This window comes from Myotis daubentonii, chromosome 4, assembly GCF_963259705.1.
Source record: "Myotis daubentonii chromosome 4, mMyoDau2.1, whole genome shotgun sequence".
In the NCBI taxonomy this organism is placed as follows: domain Eukaryota; kingdom Metazoa; phylum Chordata; class Mammalia; order Chiroptera; family Vespertilionidae; genus Myotis; species Myotis daubentonii.
In genome coordinates this window covers 16,736,399-16,763,132 of record NC_081843.1, presented here as the reverse complement: position 1 = coordinate 16,763,132, position 26,734 = coordinate 16,736,399, and the positions used below count along the sequence as shown (strand labels likewise).

Here is a 26,734-nt window from a genome sequence, read left to right as displayed (position 1 = left end):
AGAGGAAATGTATTGTCCTTAGAAGATATCTTGCAGAAAGCTTGCAGCATTGAGATCCGATAGCCTACATCAGTGGTCACCAACCTTTTGGACCTCACGGACCACTGGTTGGCGACCGCTGACCTAAATAACCAGGAGACACCTGGCACCACCAGTCAAGCTCTGTGTGTCAGCAGAGACTACCTGCAGCCAGCAGAAGGTGATAAAAGTCTTGCCTCCCCTTCAGTTTTGGATTCCGCCAGTCTGCACCCAGGCACTTGAAATAAAATTTCTTCTGATACATTACGGCCTCATGTCATTGGTGCGCGACCCCGACCCACTCAGAACCTTTCACCCATCAGGGAAATGCAACTCAAAATCATAATGAGATACCACTTCATTCCCACTAGGATGGTTAGAATTAAAAGTCAGATAATAGTAAGCGTTGGTAAAGATGTGGAGAAACTGGAATCTTCACACACTGCTGGTGGAAATGTAAAATGACGCAGCTGTTATAGAAAACAGTGCGGTAGTTCTTTGTAAGATTAAACAGAGTTACTATATGACCTAGAAAGTCCACTCCTAGTGATGATGTACCCAAGAGAAATAAAAACATAGGTCTATAAACTTGTACATGAATGTTTATAGCAGCTTCATTTATAATAACAATCCAAATATCAATCAACTACAGATGGATAAACAAAATATGATATACTCATAATATAGGTTATTATTCAGCCACAAAAAGGAATGAAGTACTGATGCTATAAGGATGCACCTTGGAAACATTATGCCAAGTGAAAGAAGCCAAATACAAAAGACCACATATTGTATGATTCCATTTATGTGTCTGCAACAAGCAGAATCCGAAGTAACCGCTTGAGCTAAAGCTGACCCGTATGATTCCATTTATATGAAATGTCCAGGCAAATCTATAGAGACAGAAAGTAGATTAGTGGTTGTTTATGGCTGGGGGTGGAGTGAAGATTGAAGGAATAGAGTGGTGATAACTAAAGGGTACAGGGTTTCTTTTTGAGGTGATAAAAATATTTTAAAATTGACTGTGGTGATGGTTGTATATATTCAATTCTTAAAAACCACTGGATTGTATACTCTTTAAGTGAGTGAATTGTATGGTATGTGAATTACATACTAATAAAGCTGATTGATAAATAAATAAATGAACAAATAGCATCCCTATACTATAAAAATGCCAGTTGGTTCTTTTGTTGTTGTTGTTAATCCTCACCCACAGGTATTTTTTCCATTGATTCCCATAGAGAGTGGAAGGGAGAGGGAGGGAAAGACTGAGGAGAGAGAGAAAGTGAGAAACATCAATGTGAGAGAGACACATTGATTGGTCACCTCCTGCATGTGTCCTGACTGGGACAGGGATTAAACCTACAACCCTTATCAACTAAAGGACTTGTATGCATGCATATAAGCATAACCAATGGACATAAGACACTGGGTGATAGGGGAGGCTAGGGGACTGTCTAGGGCGGGGGGATAAAATGGATACATATGTAATACCCTTTGTAATACTTTAAGCAATAAAAAAAAAAAACCTACAACCCTTTGGTGCACAGGGTGATACTCTAACCACTGAGCACACCAGCCAAGGTGCCAGTTGGCTCTTTTTTGCAGAAATCAACAATCTCATCCTAAATTCATATGCAAATGCAAGGGACTCAGAATCATAAAACAATTTTGAATAAGAACAAAGTTGGAGGACTCAAACTTCCTAATTTCAAAACTCTCTACAAAGTATAGTGTGGTGCTGGCATAAGGAAAGATATAAAGATCAATGGAAGAGAATTGAGAATGCAGAAATAAACTCTCACATCTACAGTCAATTGATTTCTCAATGAGTGCCAAAACAAAGCAACAGGGAAAGAATAGTCTTCAACAGTGAACAGATGGCTCTCCACATGTAAAAGAATAAAGTTGGATACCATATACTACTGGTATACAAAAATTAACTGACAATGGTTCCTAGATTTAAATATAAGAGATAAAACTAGCCCTAGCTGGTTTGGCTCAGTGGATAGAGTGTCAGCCTGTGGACTGAAGGGTCCCAGGTTCGATTTTGGTCAAGGGCATATGCCTGGGTTGCAGCTTGATCCCCAGTAGGAGGCATGCAGGAGGCAGCCAATCAATGATTCTCTCTCATCACTGATGTTTCTATCTCTCTCTCCCTCTTCCTTCCTCTCTGAAATCAATAAAAATATTTTTTAAAAGAGATAAACTATACACTATTTATTCCTATGTTGTAGAAGAAAACATAGGAGTAAATCTTCATGACTTTGGTTAGGCAAATGGTTTCTTAGATACATCACCAAAGCATAAGTGATACCCCTTCCCTCCCCGCCCCCCGCCAAAAAAAAAAAAGGAAAAAAAGAAAAAGAGATAAATTGGACTTCATCAAAATTTAAAACTTTGTATATCAAAAGACACCTTCAAGAAAATGAAAAGATAACTCACAGAATGACAGAAAATATTTACAAATCATATACCTGACATCACATATCCAGAATATATAAAGAACTCTTACATCTCAACAATAAAAAGACACATAACCCAATTAAAAATGGGCAAATAGCCTGGCTGCTGTGGCTAAATGGTTGAGCACTGACCCATGAATCAGGAGGTCACTGGTTCAATTCCTGGTCAGGGCACATGCTCAGGTTTTAGACTGGATCCCCAGTAGAGGGCAGGCAGGAGGCAGCCGATCGATGTTTCTCTCTCATCAATGTTTCTATTTCTCTATCCCTCTCCCTTCCTCTCTCTCTCTAAAATCAATAAGACATATATATTTTTTTAAAAGGGCAAATAAGCTGAATAGACATTTCTCCAAAGATATACAAATGGCTAACATACGCATGAAAAGATACTCAACATCATTAGACACCAAGGAAATGCAAATAAAAAACATAGTAAGATAGGCTTCACACTCAGTAGGTGGCAATAAAAAAATCCAATAAAAAAATGGACAAAGGACCTAAATAGACATTTTCGAAAGAGGGCATACAGAAGGCCAAGAGACATATGAAAACATGCTCAAAGTTACTAATCATCCAAGAGATGCAAATCAAAACGACAATGAGGTACCATCTCACACCTGCCAGAATGGCTATCATCAACAAATCAACTAACGACAAGTGCTGGAGAGGATGCGGAGAAAAAGGAACCATCCTTCACTGCTGGTGGGAATGCAGACTCATACATTTTAGAAGCCTTCATCCATCAAGGTAGGCAAGGGGCATGCTGCTCTTCAGGGGCTGGCCGCTTGGACACTTATGTCTACCTCTCTGTCCTCCGAGGTCCTCCATAACCTGTCCTCAGCCACCGATACAGCCTTCTTTGTCTTTATAACAATTTTTGTCTTAAAGTCTATCTGGTCTGATAGCATAGTCACTCCAGCTCTCCTCTGGTTACTGCTTACATGGAATATCTTTTCCCATCCTTTTACTTTCAACCTATTTATGTCCTTGAATCTAAAATGTGTTTCTTGAATAGCCTTACAAGTCCAGGAAGCACAGAGAACCCCACACAAAAGGAATCCAAAGAGGACCACACCAAGACACATCATAATTAAAATGCCAAGAGCAAAAGACAAAGAGAGAATCTTAAAAGCAGCAAGAGAAAGAAAGTCAATTACCTACAAGGGAGTACCCATACGACTGTCAGCTGATTTCTCAACAGAAACTTTGCAGGCCAGAAGGGAGTGGCAAGAAATATTCAAAGTGATGAATGCCAAGAACCTACAACCAAGAATACTTTATCCAGCAAAGTTATCATTTAGAATTGAAGGTCATATAAAGAGCTTCACAGATAAGGAAAAGCTAAAAGAGTTCATCACCACCAAACCAGTATTATATGAAATGCTGAAAGGTATCCTTTAAGAAGAGGAAGAAGAAGAAAAAGGTAAAGATACAAATTATGAACAACAAATACACATCTATCAACAAGTGAATCTAAAAATCAAGTGAATAACCTGATGAACAGAATGAACTGGTGATTATAATAGAATCAGGGGCATAGAAAGGGAGTGGACTGACTATTCTTGGGGGGGGAAAGGGGTGTGGGGTATGCGGGAAGAGACTGGACAAAAATTGTGCACCTATGGATGAGGACAGTGGGTGGGGAGTGAGGGTGGAGGGTGGGGTGGGAACTGGGTGGAGGGGAGTTATGGGGGAAAAAAGAGGAACAAATGCAATAATCTGAACAATAAAGATCTAATTTTAAAAAATAGTGTGTTTCTTGTTGCCCGGCCAGTATGGTTTAGTGGTTGAGCATTGACCTATGAACTAGACAGTGATCAGCAAACTCATTAGTCAACAGAGCCAAATATCAACAGTACAACAATTGAAATTTCTTTTGAGAGCCAAAATTTTAAACTTAAACTATATAGGTAGGTACATTGTTATTTACTTAATTAGGGTATGCCTAAGGCTTAGGAAGAGCCACACTCCAGGGGCCAAAGAGCCGCATGTGGCTCATGAGTCGCAGTTTGCCGACCACGGAACTAGGAGGTCATGGTTCAATTCCCGGACAGGACACATACCTGGGTTGTAGACTCCATCCTCAGTAGGGGGCATGCAGGTGGCCTATCAATGATTCTCTCTCATCATTTATGTTTCTATCTCTCTCTCCCTTTCCCTTTTTCTCTGAAATAAATATAAAAATTAAAATATATAAAAAGATTGTTAAAATGTGTCTCTTGTAGACAGCATATAGGTAGAACTTTTTTTAAGGTTAATTCTGCTAATCTCTGTTTTGTGTGTGTGTGTTTGTGTGTGTAGTAAAATACACATAACAATAATAAAGTAAACAATTCAATGGCATTTAGTACATTCACAAGGTTTGCGACCATCACCTCTATCTAGAACATTTTCATCACCCCCAAAGAAACCCTAGATCCATCAGCAGTCACTCCCATTGCCCCCACCCCCCAGCCTCTGGCAAACACTATTCCACTTTCTATCTCTAAGTCCAGATGTTTTATATAAACAGAATCATGCAATATGTGGTCTCTGTGTCTGTCCACTTCCACTCAGCACAATGCCTTACAGTTTATCCATATTGTCAATTTGCCTCTCTTGCCTGGCATCAGCCCACCTTGCCAGACTGGGCTCTCTCCTCTCTGACAGACACCAGGCGTGTTCTCACAGGGTTCTGGGTGCCTGATTTTGTTGAGGCCCCAATCCACCTCCGTTTCCTGCTCAGTTCAAATCTCTGCATAATAATAGTAATCACTACTGGGCACCTAGAATATGTGGAGCTCTGTGCTAAGCATATTTCCCATGCATTATCTCATTTAGGTTTAATTCTTGCAACAATCCGGGGAGGAGGAAACCACCACCAAGTTCCCACCCTTTCCAGTTGGGAAGTGGCAGCATGTTCAGTGCCCCACATACCTATGCCTTTCACTGACCCACTCTGCCCAAGACTGGCAAGTCCCCACTTGCTAACACTGTGACACCGATGGGTTCCTTAACCTTTCTGTGCCTCCATTTCCTCATCTATAAATTCGTGATAATAATAACACCTGCCTCCAGAGGTGCTGTGAAGATGAAAGGAGCTAACAAAGATAGGTGTCTGACTCCTATCCCCTGAGGCCAGGCCAGCCTTCTCTAGGGTGGCTTAGCTCACATCCTGACCCTAAAAGGAAAGACTGACTAAGAACAAATGCTTCCCCCTGGCACCTGAGGATGCCTGAGGACCCTAGCCTGCCTTCCAGCTCATGGTCCGCGACCCTCCTCTGGGGATCAGCCAATATGACTATCTCTTTCTGCCCCCAGTGTGCCCTGTGCTGGCTCCTGCCACTTGCTTCTCTAGAAAGGGTCCCTTCCCATCTCTGTCACCTTTCCAGAACCATCTCAAGTGCCTCAAACCTGACTCCTTACCCCCAAAGCTCTGTTCCCAGTGCCTCAGAGTGGCTTCTCCATGTGATGGATGTTCTCCATCCTGTATATCCATCCAGATGAAAGGAGCTAACAAAGATAGGTATCTAGCTTACCTGGCAAACAGTGAGCCCTTCCTTTCTGTGCCTGCCATACCTGCCATGCTGTCTTACTCTCTGGCTGGGTGGTCTTGGCTTGTGGCCTTTGCTGACTCCTATCCCCTGAGACCATGTCCTCAGTGCCCAGGAGGTTGACCCACAGGCACTACTGTGCTCACTTGCAACCATCACTTCTATCAATGGGAAAATGACAGGAGAGAGGGCAGGGTACTTGTGCCCCAAGATGCAAAGTCTTCTCCAGGACTATAGGCTTTGATGGATAACCATGTGCTGAATGGGGAGGCAGGAGAGCACATGGTCCAAGGCAGGCCCTGGGTCAGAGGCCTCAGCGCCTTCCCTGCTCCGCTGTCACTTGCTGCAGTACCATCAGCAAATTAATGAACATTTCTGAGTGTCAGTTTCTCACATATAAAGCAGGATAATACTTCTTCCCACTTTTCACAGGGCTAGTTCCTGTAGATTTTTATTCAGTTGCTTTCTGTCTGTCACCCTTGCTAGAACATGAACTCCTATTCACCATGACTACCATGATGCCTCCCTCATGGGAGGTCCTCAATTATTTTTTATTGAGATTCATATACCATAAAATAAACTACACTAAAGAGAATAATTCAGTGGCATTTTGTGCATTCACAACACAGCATCTAGTGCCAGAACATATCCATCACCCCAAAAGGAGATCCTGTAACGAATAAGCAGTCACTCCTCATTCCCCTCTCTATACAGCCATGGCAACCACCAATCTGCTTTCTGTCGCTATGCGTGTGCCTATTCTGGACATTTCATACAATTGGAATCACACAATATGTGATCTTTGTGTCTGGCTTCTTTTCTCAGTACTTGACGATGAATGCAAGCTTGGAACTTTGGTTCTGCCTCACTCCCAAATGGGGAGGACCTGTCACAAGAGGACACAGGGAATAGGAGGTGTGATGCCTGGGAGGAGCCCAGGTGGGTTACCTTTTCTAAGGCTTCTTCATTGCCCTCCACCATCTTCCGGAGCTTTATCAGCTGCCACAGTTCCTGGGCAGGCCGGTTGGTCCCTTGGCTGCCCTCCAGCAGCATGGAGGTGGAAGGCATTTCATGCAGCATGCTCAGCTGGCTCTCCATCCTCTCGATACGGCTCACCACGTGGTCGAAGACATTGCTCAGCCTCTTCAGGGGCTGGACGATGGGCTGACCATCTCCTTCCCGGGGCATTAACATGTTCTGTGAGGTCTGGAGGAATTCCTCATCCCCTGAGAGGACCTTCTTGAGCTCAGCCATGTTGATGTGCTCCAGGATGCCATGGAGCACCAGGTGCAGGGCCTTGAAGTTCACCACACCATACTGCGGGATGGCAATGTTGACCAGCTCAGAGAACGAGAGCGAGAAGCTCATGTTGTCAGGAAGGTCAGCCGAGCTGGGGTTTGGGGCATCCATGGGGACGAGTGGTGGCCTTCAGTGGACCACGAGCTGCACAAACAAATGCTCAGAGATCCGGAGAGGCTGTAAGTCACGGCAGTCAGGGGGAAAATGGCCTCTGTCCTGGCCAGAGCTCAGATGAGAGTTTTTGGTTGCTAGGATACCAAAGAACGTGGCAGTGGGCGTGCTTCCGAGGGTCTGGAGTGCAGCAGAGGAGGTACTCAGTTAATAGTTGATGAAATGTTTGAACAAACAGCTGTTTCTTTTAATTCAAGCCCTTTGATTATATAAGACCCAATGATCCTTTCCAAGAAGCATGCCGGGAAGGTGACAGAGAGGCAGCTCGCTCCTCAGAAGTCTCTAGAATCAGAACAGGAAAGTTCTTGGAGTTAGGAAAGCCCAGGTTTCAGGAACAGAACCTGAAGAGCTGCTGGTTGTGGGACAGTGGCCAAAGGCCACACAGGTGTTCATTTCTGGAGCAGGAAGGTGAAAAGTGCGTGACATAGTGGCTTTCGTCAGGTCTGAATTCTGCATGTCCCTGCCCCCCCCCCCAACCCCCAGAGACATGAGTGACCTCCTGAACTCTGCTGTGCTCCTCCTTGAGCTGGGACTCATCAAGACCCCAATGCTCTAAAGCCTTAAGGACATGGCCATGAACCAGCTGCCGCAGAACTTGAAGGCTGCCTGGGCTGCAATATATTCAGGCCCTGCTTTTGTCAATTTTCAGGCAAGAAAATGGCAGCCTGCTGGTCCTGGTCTCCTAGGGAAGCCTGCAAAGAAAGCCCTGACTCAACCCCAGGAGCCCCCCAACTCCTGGGCCACCCCAAAATTCTTGGCATATAGTACACACTGTTTATACACAGCACACAGCATGAGCACCCCAGGGGTTGAGTTGGCTTCCCCACAGAAGAAACAGTGGATGCCTGTCCACTTTAGGTTCATGTACATGACTTTCTCAGCAACTGTATGACCATGTATAAATGACGTAACCTCTTTGAATCTCAGCTTCCCTGCCTGCTAAATGGGAAACAAAACCTCCCATGTGGAGTTGCCAGGAAGCAGTGTGAGTGTGTGTGTGTGTGTGTGTGTGTGTGTGTGTGTGTATGTGGGGGCAGGGGGAGGGGGCTATAGAAATGCTCCATTAAAGTGCCAGGCCCGTGTGGACCCAAAGACTTCTTTCCTACACTTGACCCAGTATCCTAGTCTTGCCAGTGATCATGGCCAAGGGAGAAGGAGCTCAGGAGACTCATCTGAATTTAATGTAGGGACCTTTGCAGGAATGTTGTTTATTACTAACAGGTTTTTGACCTAACGTCAACAAATGCTTCTACTGAGGCCTTTACTACTTTATCTGCAAAACCTACTTATTCGGAATGACAGAAACTGATGCTGAGACTCTCAGTGCTACAATACTCAGTTTGTTCTCTTCAGACACTCTTCATAACTGCTAATTCTACTGAAGGAATTTACCCACCTTGAGAGGAAAAAAGAGACTCACTCCTATTGTGATACATGTATACATTCTCAGTTCTGTCTGGGCCCTACTTAGATAATACTTCTTTTTGTGACAGCTTTATTGAGATACTAGAGGCCTGGTGCACAGATTCGTGCACTGGTGGGGTCCCTCGGCCTGGCCTGTGCCCTCTCACAATCCAGGACCCCACCAGTGCCTGATCAGGGCCAGAGAGGGACCACAGGAGGGCTCTAGGGTGTATCTGTCCTGTCTTTCCCAGTCCTCATTGGCCTGACCTGAGCAGCAAGCTAACCTACTGGTTGAAGCTTCTGCCCCCTAGTGGTCAGTGTGCATCATAGTGACCGGTTGAACAGTCGAATGGTCACTTAGGCTTTTATATATATAGATAATTCACATACCATACAATTCACCCATTTAAAATATATAATTCAGCCCTAGTCTGTTTGTTTCAGTGGCTTAAGCATCGGCCTGTGGACTGAAGGGTCCCAGGTTTGATTCCAGTCAAGAGCACATGCCTGGATTGCAGGCTTAATCCTCAGTAGGGGGCGTGCAGGAGGCAACCAATTGATGATTCTCTCTCATCATTGGTGTTTCTATCTCTCTCTCACTCTCCCTTCCTCTCTGAAATCAATAAAAACTATATATTAAAAAAAATAAAGTATACAATTCAATAACTTTTATTATATTCACAGAGCCGTGCAATCGTCACTACAATCTACTTACAAGCATTTTCATCATCCTGAAAAGAAATGCTGCATTCATTAGCAGTCATTTCATTTCCCCAACTGCCAGCTCCTGGCAATCACTGATGTGTTTTCTGTTTCTATGGATTTGTCTGGACATTTCACATGACTGAATATGTGGCCTTTTGTAACTGGTTTCTTTTATTTAGCACAATGTTTTCAAAGTTCATCCAGGTTGTAGCATGTGTCAGCACTTCATTTCCTTTTACAACTGAACTAGAGGTCTGATGCACAAAATTCGTGCAAGAGTAGGCCTTCCTTCCCCTGGCTGCCGGCATCAGCTTCCCTCTGGCACCCGGAATCCGGGCTTCCCTCACCCAGGCTTCCGGCTTCATCTGGAAGGTCACCCAGAAGGATGTCCGGTCTAATTAGCATATTACCCTGTTATTATTATAGATAATATTCTATTGTAGGGATAGACCAGTTTGCATATCCATTCATCCACTGATGGATATTTAGAACAATTCTGCCTTTTAACTATTGTGAACAATGCTGCTATGGACAATAGTATACAAGTTTTTGTTTGAGTACAAGTTTTCAGTTATTTTGTATCTCTACCTAGGAGTGGAATTGCTGCATCATAAGGTAACTACCTCTCCTGTATATTAACACTTTGTAGAACTGCCAGACTGTTTTCCACAGCAATGCATTATTTTACATTCCCACCCACGGCAAATGGGGGTTCTCATTTCTCCCCATCATCACCAGCACTTGTTGGTGTCCGTCTTTTTTATTATAGCCATCCTGGTGGATGTTGGATACTACTTGTTTTGTGGCCATCAGACTTACAGCCACCTGCCACACACTCACTGTTCCCACTATCAGGAAATGCCTCCCCTTGCCACCACCTCCCTATAGCTGAGGGCAGACAAACGCAGTCCTCAGGACACTCAAAATAAGCATTCAAAATGATTGTTAGAGACTTCCAGATGTTTAAAATTACCAACCCTTCAGTGGATCCTGTTCCCCTGAAAAGACACCTCCAAAAAGACGCAAGCATAGGCTACCTGGGAAACCTCCCAGAGGGATCACCAACTCTTCATGTGCACTCTTCTAGCCACAGCTCTCACAGCAGGGATAACACAACTGAAAAGGGCCATCCAAAATCTGTCTCTGGCCCTAGCAGATGTCATCAGTGACACAACTTCTGCTCCAACAAACCGGGGGAAATATAAATTCATTAGCAGATCATGAAACCCCGATTTTCTTCTTGGCTAACCAAGAAGCAAACGTTTCTTATTACACTGATGTAAATACTGAATAAAAACTACAGATAAAGTAGAACAGTTCGTGATTAGGCTTTTTAAAAAAGCCACCTGCCCAAGCCAGTGCTGCTCAGTGGTTGAGCGTCGACCTATGAACCAGATCATGGTTCAATTCCCAGTCAGAGTACATGCCCGTGTTGTGGGCTCGATCCCCAATGTGGGAGTGCAGGAGGTAGCCAATCAATGATTCTCTCTCATCAGTGATGTTTCCATATTTCTCTCCCTCTCTCTTCCTCTTTGAAATCAATAAGTATTTATTTTTCTATTTTAAAAAATCTTTATTGTTAAAAGTATTGCATATGTCCCCCCTTTTCCCCATTGACCTCTTCTAGCCTGTCCCTGCCCTCAATAAAAATATGTACTTTTTAAAAAGCCACCTGGCTCTCCAGGGAGAGACCAGCTGGACTTGGGTGGGGGTAGTGTTTTCATAGCCTGGGTTCAGCAATTGAGGCCCCTGCCTTCAGGATTTGGTGCTAGACCCAATAGCTAGTTCTATTTGTGATAACAGCCCATGTTACTGGTAGCCAATGTATTCTGTCCAGAGTCTTAATGCAACAGCTGTCTTGTGAGAGAACTCAACAACTCACCCTGCAAGACAGCAGAGGGTCTGATCGCAGCCCAGCTATGACAACGTTCTCTGAACACCCTCCTGACCAGCAACACCTGGTATTGACAAAGCTCTGGATATAGTACATAGTGTTCTGAGGACTGCCTTCATCCACCCTTAGCTATGGGGCGGGGGGAGGGGGGGGCAAGGGGAGGCAGCTCCTGAGAGCAGGAACTGGCTAAGCATCAGAGGCTCTGTAATTGGCTTAAGAGGGCCTTGGTACACTCCAGTGGACATAAACAATTTCCCAGAACACCATAACCAACAGGGCCACTCTGCTCCCATGAAAGGCCAAGATAAGATCAGTCATAATTATGCCTGAACTCAGACAAAAATAAGAATACTGTCCAAACCACAAATGTGACCAGATAGCCCACTATCCTGGCTAATATAAGTGACCACTGCTTCTTGACCAACTAAAACTTTATCTGTGTCATTCCTTCTGCCTTCTTGATAAGATTGATTACAATATCCAATCACAGAATTAGCCCTGGTTCCTGACAGTACCCAATCCAGAACACCCCCCACCCCCAGCCACCTAACATGGGCCAAAATCCCATCCTTAAAGTCTTTTTAACGTAACTCTCTTATGAGATGTCCCTGGATTCCCCACTGTGACATAAGAGTTGAAAATTCAAGGGTTGCCTTGACATCTTTGAGCCTCACAGGGCTCTTGAGTTCCCCTGTTCCTTTTGGATATGCCCCCCAACCCCACCCAGCAGGAAAGGCTGCCCACCCAGCTAGTTCCCCCACCAGCCAGACCAGCTGCACTCCACCCCAGTCGCAATCTGAGGGGCTTCAGTTCCCTGCCAGCTTGTGAAACTACTCAAACAAGCCTCCTGGAGGAACCAGGGGGCGCCCCACTCCCTTACTACAAAGCCTGTAGCCCACAGCCCCAGCTGGTCACTCTGTTCCTGATGACACCGGAGTGGCCCTGCCTGGCCTGTGCTGTCCTCTCCCTGCTCTGTGAGTATATGTGGCTAATAACTGCTGTTGATCTCACCTGTCTAAAGCAGGAGTCTCTCACACTCCAGCAGAGTGAAAGGGACCTATCAGAACACCCTTGTGGCAGTAAGTCAGCAAACCTTTGTTCAACTACAGTAGGTTCCTGATGGCCTTGGTTGGAGAGGCTGGCCCTGTAAACTTACAAAAAAAACCATGCAGTGATCAGAGCTTTTTGGATTTTGGAACTTCAGACAAAGGATTGTGGAGCTGTATTATTATGGAACTAGAGGCCCGGTGCACAAAAATTTGTGCACTTGGGGGAGAGGGGGGGTCCCTCAGCCCGGCCTGTGCCCTCTCGCAGTCTGGGACCCCTCGGGAGATAACGACCTGCTGGCTTAGGCCTGCTCCCGGGTGGTAGAGGGCAGGCCCAATCCCTAGGTGCAGCCCCTGGTCAGGCTCAGAGCAGGGCTGATTGGGGAGTTGGGGCGCCGCCCCCTGTCACACTCAAGGCAGGGTCGATGAGGAGGTTGTGGCGCCACCCCCTGTCACGCACAGAGCAGGACCAATCAGGGGGTTGGGGCGCTGCCCCCGTCACACACAGAGCAGGGCCCATTAGGAGGTTGGGGCACCGCCCTCTATCACCCACAGAGCAGGGCCGATCAGGGGGGTGGGGCGCCGCCATTCTCACACTCAGGGTAGGGCCGATGGGGAGGTTATGGCCCTACCCTGTCACACACAGAGCAGGGCTGATCAGGGGGTTGGAGCGCCGCCCCCTGTCATACACAGAGCCGCAGGGCGATCAGGGGGTTTGGGCGCTGCCCCCTGTCACACTGATCCCGGTGCCGGGAGGCCTCATGGCTCCGCTGATCCCGGTGCTGGGAGGCATATTACCCTTTTACTATATAGGGTAGAGGCCTGGTGCATGGTTGGGTGCCGGCTGATTTGCCCTGAAGTGTGTCCTGGATCAGAGTGGGGGTCCCCACTGGGGTGCCTGGCCAGTCTGGGTGAGGGGCTGAGGGCTGTTTTCAGGCTGTGGGTGACTGAAGCTCCCAACCTCTCCTTTTTTTCTTTTTTCTTTTTTTATTCTGGGCCAGCTTTAGCTTGAGGCTTGGCTCCAGCTCTTAGGCCTCGGCTGAAAGTAGGTTTCTGGCCTTTGCTTACAATGTTGCGAATCTGCTGGCTGAAGTCTGGCGGTATTTGTTACAGAGTTTCTTAAACTGCCCGCTCAGAGGCCGGCAGCCGCAGGCAGGGAATGTTGGTTTCTTCCGTCACTGAGGCAACCAAGCCTCATGTTAGTTTCAAGCTGCCTGGCTGCCGGCTGCCATCTTGGCTGACAGTTAATTTGCATATCTCGCTGATTAGCCAATGAAAAGGGTAGCAGTCGTACGCCAATTACCATGTTTCTCTTTTATTAGTGTAGATCATAAGCAAGACTTTCCTACTTTGGCAAGGGAGGATCAGGAGAAATGGGTAGTTTAGTACAGTCACACAGCCGGAGAGGTGAGTGTGAGGCCAGGCCAAGGGGCTCCGCAGGGGCCTTACAAAGACATGTGAATGATGGAATGTGAAGCAATTCTTGGTCATTGGGGGCTAAACTGGGTAGGGGGAGTAAAGGCTCTTTGTCATTCTGGAGAGATGGCCAGCCAGCATCTAAAACCACTCCTGTGTCTGGGGAGGTCTCCAGTTCAGGAGTCCTGTAGAAGGTGGAGTGTCAGTTACTAGTTGCCCAGCTTACTCTGAAGATAGGGCACAGGCATTTACGGAAATACCACAGTCAGTGCTGGAAGGTCCTGGGGCCCAGGGAATGTGTTCCTCTGGGATCCAAGAAAAAGAAGCTACTAAATCAGCTTAGGTTCCAACAGTTCAGAGAGGTGGGAACTCAGCTCAAAGAGCCCAATCTAGTCTCAGGCCTTCAAGGTAGAGGCTACAAGCCAACAAGATACTGATATGCTTCCTGGCACCCAGCACTCAGCCTGACACTGACTCTTCTTTCCTTCAACCAACGTTTACTGAGCACCTACTAGGCGCCAGGTGCTGTCTGTCCCTAAGTACAGAAAAGACTATAGTGAGCAGTTCAGAGGAGGTTTGATCTGGGGGGGTGGAGGGAGGGAGATACACTCTTATTTTACAACAAAGAAATAAAATAACTTCAGGTAGTGATAGGAATTAGAAACATATAAAACAAAGACAAAATGAAAATGGGGGATGGGCACTAATTAAATAGGGTTGTTGGGGTAGCCAGCCTCCAAGATGGCTCCCAAAGATACCCCTGAGACTCACCCCTTGTGTGGTCTGCTCCCATCCTACCCCACAAAACTGGTCGTGTACCTTATACCACCAATGCATCTATGTACACACATGCACTCATTCATTTTTACATTACAATATGGTAAGATTTTGGAAAGTTGTATACGTCGCAGGTGATTTGATGCTGCTAAATTGAAACACATGATAAAAATGCAAAAAAAAAAAAAAAAAAAGCCAATGTGTTAGACTTGAAAGGGTCCGTTAACTGTAAAAATCATGTCATTTTAGCCCTAGCTGGTATGGCTCAGTGGATAGAGCATCAGCCTGCGGACTGAAGGGTCCCAGGTTCGATTCCGGTCAAGGACACATCACCGGGTTGCGGGCTCAATCCCCAGTGTGGGGCGTGCAGGAGGCAACCAATCAATGATTCTCTCTCATCATTGATGTTTCTATCTCTCCCTCTCCCTTCCTCTCTGAAATCAATAAAAATATATTTTAAAAAAAATCCCAGTCTCAGGTTCTCCCTTCAGACCAGACTAGCTTAAAAAAAAAATCATGTCATTTTAGTTCTGGAAATAAACTAGTTCTTACAAAAATGAAAGACCGAAAGACCTGGCTGCTGTGTGGGAGAAGCCACGAGGCCATGCCATAGGATGTTCCCGGTTTCCTGGAGATTTGCTGGCCCCGGGAGGACCCTGCTCTTAGGTCAACAGACAGCAGCTGTGGCCTGGCATTGCTCAGTTCTGATGGCAGAACCCTAATTCAGACAATTTCGGGATAAACTTGTTACTGGGATATTCTTTGAATGGCTGGTTGGAGCCAAAAGCCAATTAACAGGATTGGAAACAAAAGCAGCATTTTTTTTCTTTCAAATAAATTGAGGTCAGAGATTAAATCAGTTATGTAAAGTGTCATTTTTCTGCTTTGTCAGGACAAGCCTTTTTAAAAAAAAAAAGAGAGAGAGAGAGAAAGAGGAAGGAAGAAACATCAATTTATTGTTCCACTTATTTATACAATCGTTGGTTGCTCCTTGTTGGTTTTTTGTTTGTTTTTCTTTTCCCCATTGGTTGCTTCTTGCATGTGCCCTGGCCGGATATTGAACCCGAGATCCTGGCATATCAGGACAACTCTCTAACCAGCTGAGCTACCTGGCCAGGACCCAGAAAGCCATTTTTCATGCTGGATAAATAGCTAGGAATGATAACCAGATGACCTTTCCTCTCTCACCCCAGGAAGAACTGAAAGGAGGAAGGACTGCTGGTGAAGGATTAAGAAGAGGTTGTGCTGAGTGCTATTTCCGGTTGCCTCACATTAGACATTCTACTTATTTATAACTAGGGGCCCGGTGCACGAAATTCGTGCACTGGGTGTGTGTGGTGGGGAGTGTCCCTCAGCCCAGCCTGTCCCCTCTCACATACTGGGAGCCCTCAGGCATTGACCCCCATCACCCTCCAATCACAGGATCGGCCCCTTGCCCAGGCCTGACGCCTCTGACAGAGGTGTCAGGCCTGGGCAGGGGGCCCTCATTTCCCCCCATCACTGGTTCTGCCCCCAGCCCAGGCCTGATGCCTCTGGCCCAGGCATCAGGCCTGGGCAGGGGACCCCCAGACCCCTCCGATTGCTGGCTCTGCCCCTCGCCCAGGCCTGATGCCTCGGCCAGAGGCGTAGACCCCCATCACCCTCCAATCGCCTGATCGGCCCCTTGCCTAGGCCTGACGCCTCCGCCAGAGGTGTCAGGCTTGGACAGGGGACCCCCATCTCCCCCCAATCACTGGCTCTGACCCCCGCCCAGGCCTGAGGCCTCTGGCCCAGGAATCATGCCTGGGCAGGGGACTCCCATCTCCCTCTGATCGCTTGCTCCACCCCCCCGCCCAAGCCTGATGCCTCTGACCCAGGCTTCAGGCCTGGGCAAAGGGACCATCATATCCCCCCAATCCCTGGCTCCGCCCCCCACCCAGGCCTGATGCCTCTGGCCCAGGCAGGGGACCCCCAGCTCCCCGCGGTTGCAGGCTCCGCCCCTGCCCAGGCCTAACGCCTCTGGCCTAGGCGTCCTGCAGTGGCAGCACCCCGCAATCGTGGGCTCTGCTTTAGGCCCAGGCAAGGGACCCCTAGCTCCCGGGACTGCCAGCTTCGACCCGTGCCCAGCTCCCATCACTGGCTCCACCCCTACTTCCTGCTATCACTGGCCAGGGCGGCAAAGGCGCCTGATTCTCTGATCATGGCTGGGGGGCAGGGCAAAGGCAGCCCCAGGGCTGCCTTTGCCCTGCCCCCCAGCTCTTAGCTCCCCCCTGGGTTTCTGATCACTGTCAGTGGCAGGGGGCTTCTTCCTGCTTTCCCTTTCGCCTCCCTGCATTGTGCCTACATATGCAAATTAACCGCCATCTTGTTGGCAGTTAACTGCCAATCTTAGTTGGCAGTTAATTTGCATATAGCCCTGATTAGTCAATGAAAAGGGTAACGTCGTACGCCAATTACCATTTTTCTCTTTTATTAGTGTAGATGGGGGTGAAGGTGGAGGTGGGGATTTCATAACAGATGCAGGCAGCTTGCCCCCTACTCAGAAGCTGAAAGTCCAATCAGATCTCCCCTCCCACCTCAATCTCATTTGTGGTTAGGTGGGAAAAATTAACAAGGCAACTGCTGTCCCTGGTTCTGAATTTCAGGACCAACACTTTTTTTTTTTAAACAAGAAAAAACAATCAAATTTAATGGGCTACATACATATAAGAACACCACATATCTGAGCGAGTCAGAGACACCACACACATGAGAGGTTCAGAGAGAGAAAGGGAAAATCAGGTATATCTGGCATTCTGAGCTAAGGCACCTGGGACTTCAGAGGGGAGGAAGGTCCTTGCAGGACGATAAGAGCCGATGTTCATTAACTAGAAGATTGTCCAACCCTATAAGTAGGACAAACTATAAAAAATTATAAAACTATAAAAATTATTTTCGGTGATAACCCTTATTATGGGCAAGGCCTCTAATTTAAAGTCTTTTTTATTTTTATTTTTTTAAAATATATTTTATTGATTTTTTACGGAGAGGAAGGGAGAGGGATAGAGAGTTAGAAACATCGATGAGAGAGGACCATCGATCAGCTGCCTCTTGCACACCCCCCACCGGGGATGTACCCGCAACCAAGGTACATGCCCTTGGCCAAATCGAACCCGGGACCCTTCAGTCCACAGGCCGACGCTCTATCCACTGAGCCAAACAGGTCAGGGCTAAAGTCTTTTTTTTAATTGTTGACAGTATTACAGGCTCCTCCATTCTCCCCCCTTTTGCCTCCCTCCACCTGGCCCATGCCCCACCCCAGGCCTTCACCACACTATTATCTGTGTCCATGGTTTATGCATACATACTTTTTTTTTTAATATATTTTATTGATTTTTTACAGAGAGGAAGGGAGAGAGATAGAGAGTTAGAAACATCGATGAGAGAGAAACATCGATCAGCCGCCTCCTGCACACCCCCTACTAGGGATGTGCCTGCAACCCAGGTACATGCCCTTGACTGGAATCGAACCTGGGACCTTTCAGTCCGCAGGCCGACGCTCTATCCACTGAGCCAAACCGGTTTCGGCTGCATACATACTTTTTAAAAAGCCTCTTTAAATGCAAATTGGCTGGACTAACCTTCGGGAAGCTGTGGGGCCATAGGGTAAGCATCAGTCTGGAGGGTGGGGGCGAAAGTATAGTGACTCAGCTACTGAACATGTGAGGGAAGATATCTGATTGTAGCCACTTACCTCCCTGAGCCTCAGCGTTCTCAGCTCTCAGATTGGGTTAAGAGCCCTTATGTCACAGGATGAAGGGCAGATGGAAAGGAAGGGAGTTTCAGGATGCCCACAGCGGGGTCGAGGGTCCAGTGGCTGGGTCCCTGGGCGGTAGCGTACTAACCTTCCCAGGCAGGCTGTCTAGGTCCCCCAGGCCCACGCTCAGCTTTCTGGTTCCAACCTGAGCTGGGTTCCTTAACCAAGGAATATAGTTCTGAGAGCAACCATGGCCTTCAAATCAAGTCCTTTTCTGCTTAGGTAACCAGAGTAAGTTCCTGTTGCTTGTAACCAAGAAATCACAACTGGCCTAAAGTGCCCTTTTGTAAGGCTGGCTAAATGTCACAGTCAGGAAACACAAATAGAACTCAGTGCTGAAGGACAGTGTGTATCTAGGTGATCGTAAATCAGAGCGTGAACTCGCTGTGCCTCCTGAGGCTCACTCACCCAGGAGGGTATGTCCCAGTGGGAGGAATGGCTGCAGGTGCCCAAATTTCTTCTTGCGGAGGGTGGGGGGGGGGCATAAAGTATTAGCTTACATTTGCACTGACCTGGACAGGGCACTGTCCTGCTTCCTTAACAAGACCTCAGACAAGAGGTTTCCAGGGCCTCTGAAAGATCCCCAGGGATCTGGGGCAATCTTCCTCCCCCCAATCACTCGTATCACATCCTTCATCAGACTTTTCCTCCTAAATATCTCCCAATTCCACCCACACCCCTTCTTGTCCACTGCCGGCCCTGACATCCTTTACTCAGGACAAGACAATCCAGTTGATGTGGTCTGTGTGCTGCATGGCTCAGCCCACCTCTCACCTCATCACAGGAGCTTTCAATTCTCTGACCAACTCCCCAATCCTCACCCCAGCCCCTGGCAACCACTATTCTACTTTCTGTCTCTATGACTTTGACGACTTAGGTACTTCATTATAAGTGGAATCATACAGTATTTCTCTTTCTGTGACTGGTCTATCTCACTTAGCATAAAGTCTTCAAGATTCATCCACATAGCAGCATCTGTCAGAATTTCCTTCCTTTATTAAAAAAAAATTGATTTCAGAGAGAAGAAGGGAGAGGAGAGAGGGAAAGAAACATCAACGATGAGATGCCTCCTCTACGCCCCCCACTAGGGATCGAACCCATACCTGGGCATGTGTCTTTGACTGTGAATCGAACCTGTGACCTTTTGGCGCACAGGATGACCCTCAACCACTGAGACACAAGCAGGGCAGGTTCCTTCCTTTTTAGGCTAATATTCCGAAATACATATACTACATTTTGCTTATCCATTCATATGTCGCTGGATGACGGACTCCTGAGTTGTATCTGTATTTTGGCTATTATGAATAATGCTGCTATGAACACAGGCGTACCAATACCTGTTCAAGTTCCTGCTTTCAATTTTCTAATTCAGAAGTGGAGTTGCTGAATCATTTGGTAACTCTATGGTTCATTTTCGGAGGAACTGCCATACTGTTTCCAAGTGGATGCATCAATTTATATCCTCACAAGCAGTGCACAAGGGTTCCAATTCCTCCACATCCTCACCAGAACTTCCTATTTTCTGATGAAGCCACCCAAGTGGGCGTGAGATGATATTTCATGGTGGTTTTGAATTGCATTTTCCTAATGACTAGTGATGTTGAGTATCTTTTCATGTATTTATTGGCCATTTGTAGACCTTTTTCAGAAAAATGTTTACTTAAGTCCTTTGCCCATTTTTTTCGTTTGCTTGTTTTTCGTGTGTTAACTCTCACCCAAGGATAGTTTTCCCATTGATTTTTAGAGAGAGTGGAAGGGAGGGAGAGAGAGTGAAAGAGAAAAACATTGATGTGAGAAACACTGATTGGTTGCTTTTAGCATGTGCCTGACTGGGGCTGGGGTTCGAGCCCGCAACCTGAGCACGTACCCTTGACAGGAATCGAACCCAGGACCCCTCAGTCTGCAGGCCGACACTCTATCCACTGAGCCAAACCAGCCAGGGCCACACAGCTTTTTTTTACACATAGCTATTAAGTGGCATGGCCAGTACTTTAATCTAAGATCTCAGCTCTCATCCTGCCTATCGCTTATTCAATCATTTGTTCACTCAAAGAGTCTAATGAATGTTGACTATGTACCAGAAACTGTTCTGGGAACTAGAGAATATCAAACAGACAAGAGTCCTGCCCTCATGAAGACATCAAACAATTAAACAAACAGATAAATAAAGTACTTTAAATGATGTTACGTGTTATGAAGAAAATGAAGCAGGCAAAGAGACAATGGTGGCAGGTGCTCAGGTGTCTGTGGAGGTGACATCTGAGCTGAGACCTAAAGAGGTTCCTGCAGCTCCTTCAGAACAGAGATCTTTGGTCCTCTTCTCTGTCTCTTCAGCACCAGAACACAGAGTCCAGTAAATAGTAGGGGCTCGGTAAATGTTTGCTAAATGGATAACAGGTGCAAAGGAGCTGTCAAGTCTCATGAGCCATGATAGAAATATTACAAAATAGGCGTTAACATTGAAATCATTCATGTTTCTGTGTAGAATCATTTAACACTAAAATTTGAAGGACTGGCAATACCGAGTGTTGGTTAGGCTGTGGCCAGCAGAATGCTCAAATGCTCTGGCGGAGTGTAAATTGGCAGGAACACTTTGGGGAAACAACATGGTTAGGTCTACAAGGCTGAACATATGCACACGCTACGACCCAGCCTTCCACCCCTTAATGGACATCCAACAGAAATATAGTTATACCCTGCACCAGAATGCCTGTGACAGCAATATCATAATAGCCAGCAGTTCCCATGTGGGAATTACCCAGAAGTCCCTGAACAGCAAAACAGACAAACTGTGCTGTATTCACATAATGGATTATCCTACTGCAATGAGAATGAATATTGACAACTATGTGTAACAGTATGGATGATGTTCACAGTTATAAAACTGAGCAAAGGAAGCCATATACAAAAGAGCTCATCCTATATGAATCCATTTCTATAAAAAGTACAAAAGAGGAGAAAACTAATTTTTGTTGTTAGAAGTCAGGAGCGTGGTGACTCTGGGGAGACCTCTTGCTTCGAAGATGGCATGAGGCAGAGTTGCTGGGAATGGGCACATTGGTGTGTTCATTTGGTGAACATGCATCACCTTGTACGCTTCTGTTAAGAGTGCTTTTCTGTTTCCAAGGTTTGGGAATCTGCAACAATTCAAACAAATCAATGATCCAACAACGTGGATTCCACAGGGGTGGCGGGCTTCCTTCCTGTCCTGTGCTGGGTGTAAAGACAGATTTTTGCAAAGAACAGCCTGAGCATGACAGCTTCCTCTCACCTCGTATGTGCTGCCTCACATCAGCTTTGGAGAGCAACTTGAGCAGTCAGGAGACCATCAGTCAAATCACAAGAGCTGGGGTCTGCTAGCCACTGGCTCTGCACCTCTAAACATGCTACATCCTCCACTCAGCTTCAGGTAAAAGTCATAGGCTCCCGGTGGGAATGAAGGGAGGAATGTGTGTAAAGTGTCTACCCTGGTGCATGGTACAAGGTCAGTGCTCAGGGATGCTAACTGAAACTCCCAAAATGATCATGATTTTGTTTGAGGCTTTCAAGCCAATGATGAATCAGCCTGATGGAAGGAAGTGGGGAAGGAAGGGGCTAAGGAGGAGGCAGAGGATTGTGGGAGGAGAGACTTACCCTTCATGATGCTCAGGCTCTGCCCCAGTGGACGGAACCCCTTTAGTAACCTGGAATGTTGCATTACAAAAGCTGCACACTATATGCTCCAACTGGCTCCAACCTGTAACAGAAAATATAAAAAAAGGCAAAACAAATCTATTTCGTAGGAGTTGGTCTAGTGACTCCTGATGGGAGGACAGTGATTAGAAGAGGGCACAGAGGAGGCTGCTGGGAGGATGGTCACACTCTGTGTCTTCTTAACCAGGTGCTGGTTGCACTAATAAGTGAGGTTCGTGAAAATGTATCAAGCTCAATACTAAAAATACGTGTCCTTTTCCTTATAGGTCTCAATGTAAGAATCAGGCCTAATTTAGGAGGCCAATGTCTTATCCATTAGGCCTAATTTAAATTCTGGCCTAAGAGAACTAAACTAGACGGATGAACACTACCCCCAGCCCTCGGTAATGTGGACTCCAAGCCAAGAAGGTAAACAAAAGAATTCGCCATGTCCCCTGTCCCATCGTTTTGCCAGCAGATGGCACTCGTTGTAGAGAGAATGGAGGAGGGCCCCCTTTCCCCACCTTTGGGCAGTTTTTCTCCCTCCCTTCCTTCCTTCCTTCCTTCCTTCCTTCCTTCCTTCCTTCCTTCCTTCCTTCCTTTCTTAATATATTTTTATTGATTTCAGAGAGGAAGGGAGAGGAGATAGAAACATCAATGATGAGAGAATCACCGTTTGGTTGCCTCCTACATGCCTCCTACTGGGGATCAAGCCTGCAACCAGGGCATGAGCCCTTGACTGGAATCGAACCCGAGACCCTTCAGGATGCAGGCCGATGCGCTATCCACTGAGTAAAACCAGCTAAGACCTTTGGGCAGTTTTCTGCACAACCTGGGAGACAAACAGCTCTCAGGAACCTCGTGGACCAGCCCCATTTAAGGCAAACAGTGTTCATCCTGCGCAGGAGGATGCGCTGGTGGCAAAAAAAACCTGTCCAGGTGCAAAGAAACCTGTCACTGAAGGTGTGCTGGGTCTAAGGTGCTCCAGTGCCCCAGTTATGTTAAAATCCAGACTAAAAATAAAGGGCAGCTGGCTTTGTAGTACCGGTGTGAGTCTCGGAGGCCAGGGAGGAGGCAGGTGACATGGAAGGAGCCACGTGTGCATGTTTGTGCGAGGGGAGGTGACTATAGAAAGTGAACATTCTCCAGGAAAAGGTGACACAGCAGTTACAAAACAAGACGGCCAATGACACTTCCTGGGACAGTCGTGGGCTCTGGTCTCAGATGAGCCCAGCGGCTTTACCGCAAATAACACGCAAATAACATGGATAAGACCACCCCCTCTCTATACAGAGTTGCTTGCCTTATTCATCATGTGTCTGAATTCTTCCAAGTTGCTTTGGGTACAGCCTCTCCCTATTTTTTGTTTTTTGAACTGCTTAAATATAATTCACATTTACCCATTTTAGTATGTTCACAGAGTTGGGCAAACATCATGACAATCAATTTTAAAACATTTTCATCACCCCCAAAAGAAAAACCCTCACCCGTTAGCAGTCACCCCCTCTGCCCCCCGTTTCCCCCAGGCCTAGGCAGCAACTAATCTTTCTGTCTCTATGGATCTGCCTATCCTGAACGTTTCATGTCAATAGAATCATACAGAACGTAGTTTTATGTGCCTGGCTTCTTTCACTGAGCATCATGTGTCCAAGGTTCATCATATGTTGTAGCAAGTGTCAGAGCTTCATTCCTTTTTTTTTTTTATAGCAAAGGTGGGAATTTATTAAAGAACAAGTACAGACTCCCACATAGGGAGGAGGAAAGGATCCCCGAGCTTCATTCCTTTTTATGACTGAACAATATGCCATTGTATGGATAAACCACAACTGATGGGGTGTTTTGACATTAGTGAATGTGAACATTCATGTTATGAATATGAACAAATGCTGTGGTTTTCATGTATACATGTTTCTATTCTCTTGGACTTATTCCTAGGAGTAGAATGTATGATGAGTCACGTTTAATCTTTTGGGGAACATTTGCCGTTAGCTTTAAGTGCAAATACAATTCTATCATCTCATTTCTTCTTTGATTCCTATTAACAGCAAGCAGGAAATGGCAGCTCTTTTTGTAAGGGAGGGAACTGAGGCCGAGAGCACTCAAAGGATAACAAATACTAATAAAACAACCATGAGTGCCAGCACATGCCAAGCACCATGTAAAATGAACTAACTGCAGTCAGCCATTCCATCCTCACAACAACCCTATGAAGCTGGCATTATCTTCATTCCCATTTTGTGGTTAGAAAACTGAAGTACAGTGGGGCCTTGACTTACGAGTTTAATTCGTTCCAAGACCGAGCTCGTTAAGGAGCTCGTTAACTCAAATTACTCTGTCAACTCAATGCCAAAAATCGGTGGAGAGACAGCTGGTATCTCAAAAAACTCGTTAGTCAGGGACACTCGTAAGTCAAGACCCCACTGTATTTTTTAACAAGGTCATATAGTGATGTGGCCCAAGACTTGAACCTAGCTCCATCTCAGTACATTTTAAGCTCTCACTGGCTCCCAAACCCTTTGCAATTTGGTGGATTCTGGAGGGTCAGCAAATTTTTACCCAGTCTTTGGGATGGTAAGGTTTGCATGTCCTGTTCTACTTGACCTCTATGCACGGGACCCTGTGGACTACCCTTTGCCCTCCTTCTCTTACCCTCTTCTCAGTCTCTATGGGTCTTTCCTGGATCTGTCCTAGAGTCCTTTCTCCTCCTTAATGGGTCTTCCTGCCTCCTATTTCCACTCTCCTCACACTGCCTGAATGCTCTGCTTAAAACACAGATCTGGTCATATCACAGCTTAAAAGTCTCAACGTTCCCCATCACTACCAAACAGGATAAATGCTACATTTCATAGACTGGTCTCTAAGACCCTCACCCTCTTTTCCCATCCTCCCATTTCACACCCTACAATCCAGCCATAAAGAACAGTTTTCAGGGGGTTCAGTGGAGGGGGGTCAATGAGAAAAAAAGGGGGGACATCTGTAATACTTTCAACAATAAAGATAATTTTTTTAAATAATAATACTCTGTTTCTGAGGTATTGTGCTACCCAAACCACACACACACACACACACACACACACACACACACACACACACGAACAATTTTTATTTCCCCAGAGACATTGTGCATTTCATATCTCTGGGACTTTGCAAAAGCAGTTCTCCCTCCTTGGAGTGCCCTTATCCACAGAATTCTTACACATTATTAAAGTCCCAACTTCAATGTCCCTCTTTTCTCTGAAGCCTCCCTCCTCTGGGTGCTCCCCACTCAACTTCTCAAAGCACTTTGTTTTTAAGTCTTCAGCACAAGCTATTATATTAGTCTCCCAAGCTGACCTGTGTTCACTTTGAGAACAGAGATTGGGCTTTATTCCAGTCTGTATATTTCCAGAACAAGACCTTGCTTGTAAGATATAGAAGATATATTCCTTACAGCAATGGAATATATATTCTACTAGAGGCCTGATGCACGAAATTCGTGCAAGAGTAGGGATACCTTCCCCGGCTGCTGGCACCAGATTCTGTCTGGCACCTGGGACCCGGGCTTCCCTCTAACCACCGCTTCGTCTGGAAGGTCGTCTGGAAGGATGTCCAGCCTAATTAACATATTACACTTTTATTATTTCATAGATATCTTCCCTGTCCAATATGGTAGCCACAAGCCATATGTGGCTAATGAGATGTGCTGTAAGTATAAAAAACACACTAGACTTCAAAGACTTAGTGTGGCAAAAGAATGTAAAATATCTCTGATTGGTATTTTTGTTTTTTTTATGTGTTTTTGTTGATTTCAGAGAAGAAGGGAAAGGGAAGGAGAGAGAGAGAGAGAGAGAGAGAGAGAGAAACATCAATGATGAAAGAGACATCATTGCTCGGCTGCTTCCTGCATGCCCCCTACTGGGGATCGAGCCCACAACCCAGGCATGTGCCCTTGACTGGAAATGAACCTGGGACCCTTCAGTCTGCAGGGCAACACTCTAGCCACTGAGCCAAACCAGCTAGGGCTGATTGTTTTTTTATATTGATTAAATATTAAAATAGTATTTTGCATATATTGGGTTAAGTTAAATATATTAAATTAAACTCACCTTTTTCTTTTTACTTTTTAAAGCATGGCTAGTAGAAAAAAATTAAATTACATATGTGCTGGTCTCCCAGTTTTCTAATTGCTTCTTTTGGTCTAAAGCAGTGGTTTTCAACCTTCCTAATGCCACAACCCTTTAATACGGTTCCTCATGTGTGGTGACCCCCAACCATAAAATTATTTTCATTGCTACTTCATAACTGTAATTTTGCTACTGTTATGAATCGTAATGTAAATATCTGATATGCAGGATGTATTTTCATTGTTACAAATTGAACATAATTAAAGCATAGTGATTAATCACAAAAACAATATGTAATTATATATGTTTTCCGATGGTCTTAGGTGACCCCTGTGAAAGGATTGTTCGACCCCCAAAGGGGTCATGACCCACAGGTTGGCGACCCACAAGTTGAGAACTGCTGGTCTAAAGAAACCATTCTCAACACAGCAATCAGAATGATTCTTTAAAATGTTA

General features: G+C 45.9%; 1 protein-coding gene across 1 annotated transcript in view; it reads right to left on the bottom strand.

The window, feature by feature from the left end:
• Nucleotides 1-26,734, bottom strand: part of C4H16orf96 (chromosome 4 C16orf96 homolog) — a 56,925-nt gene that overhangs the window by 28,113 nt on the left and 2,078 nt on the right. The window contains exons 2-3 of the mRNA XM_059692997.1: nt 22,137-22,239; nt 6,965-7,768 (exon numbers count right to left, since the gene is read on the bottom strand). Of these exons, the coding sequence (XP_059548980.1) occupies nt 6,965-7,426 (462 nt within the window). The 5' untranslated portion in view covers nt 7,427-7,768; nt 22,137-22,239. The remainder of the gene's footprint in view (nt 1-6,964; nt 7,769-22,136; nt 22,240-26,734) is intronic.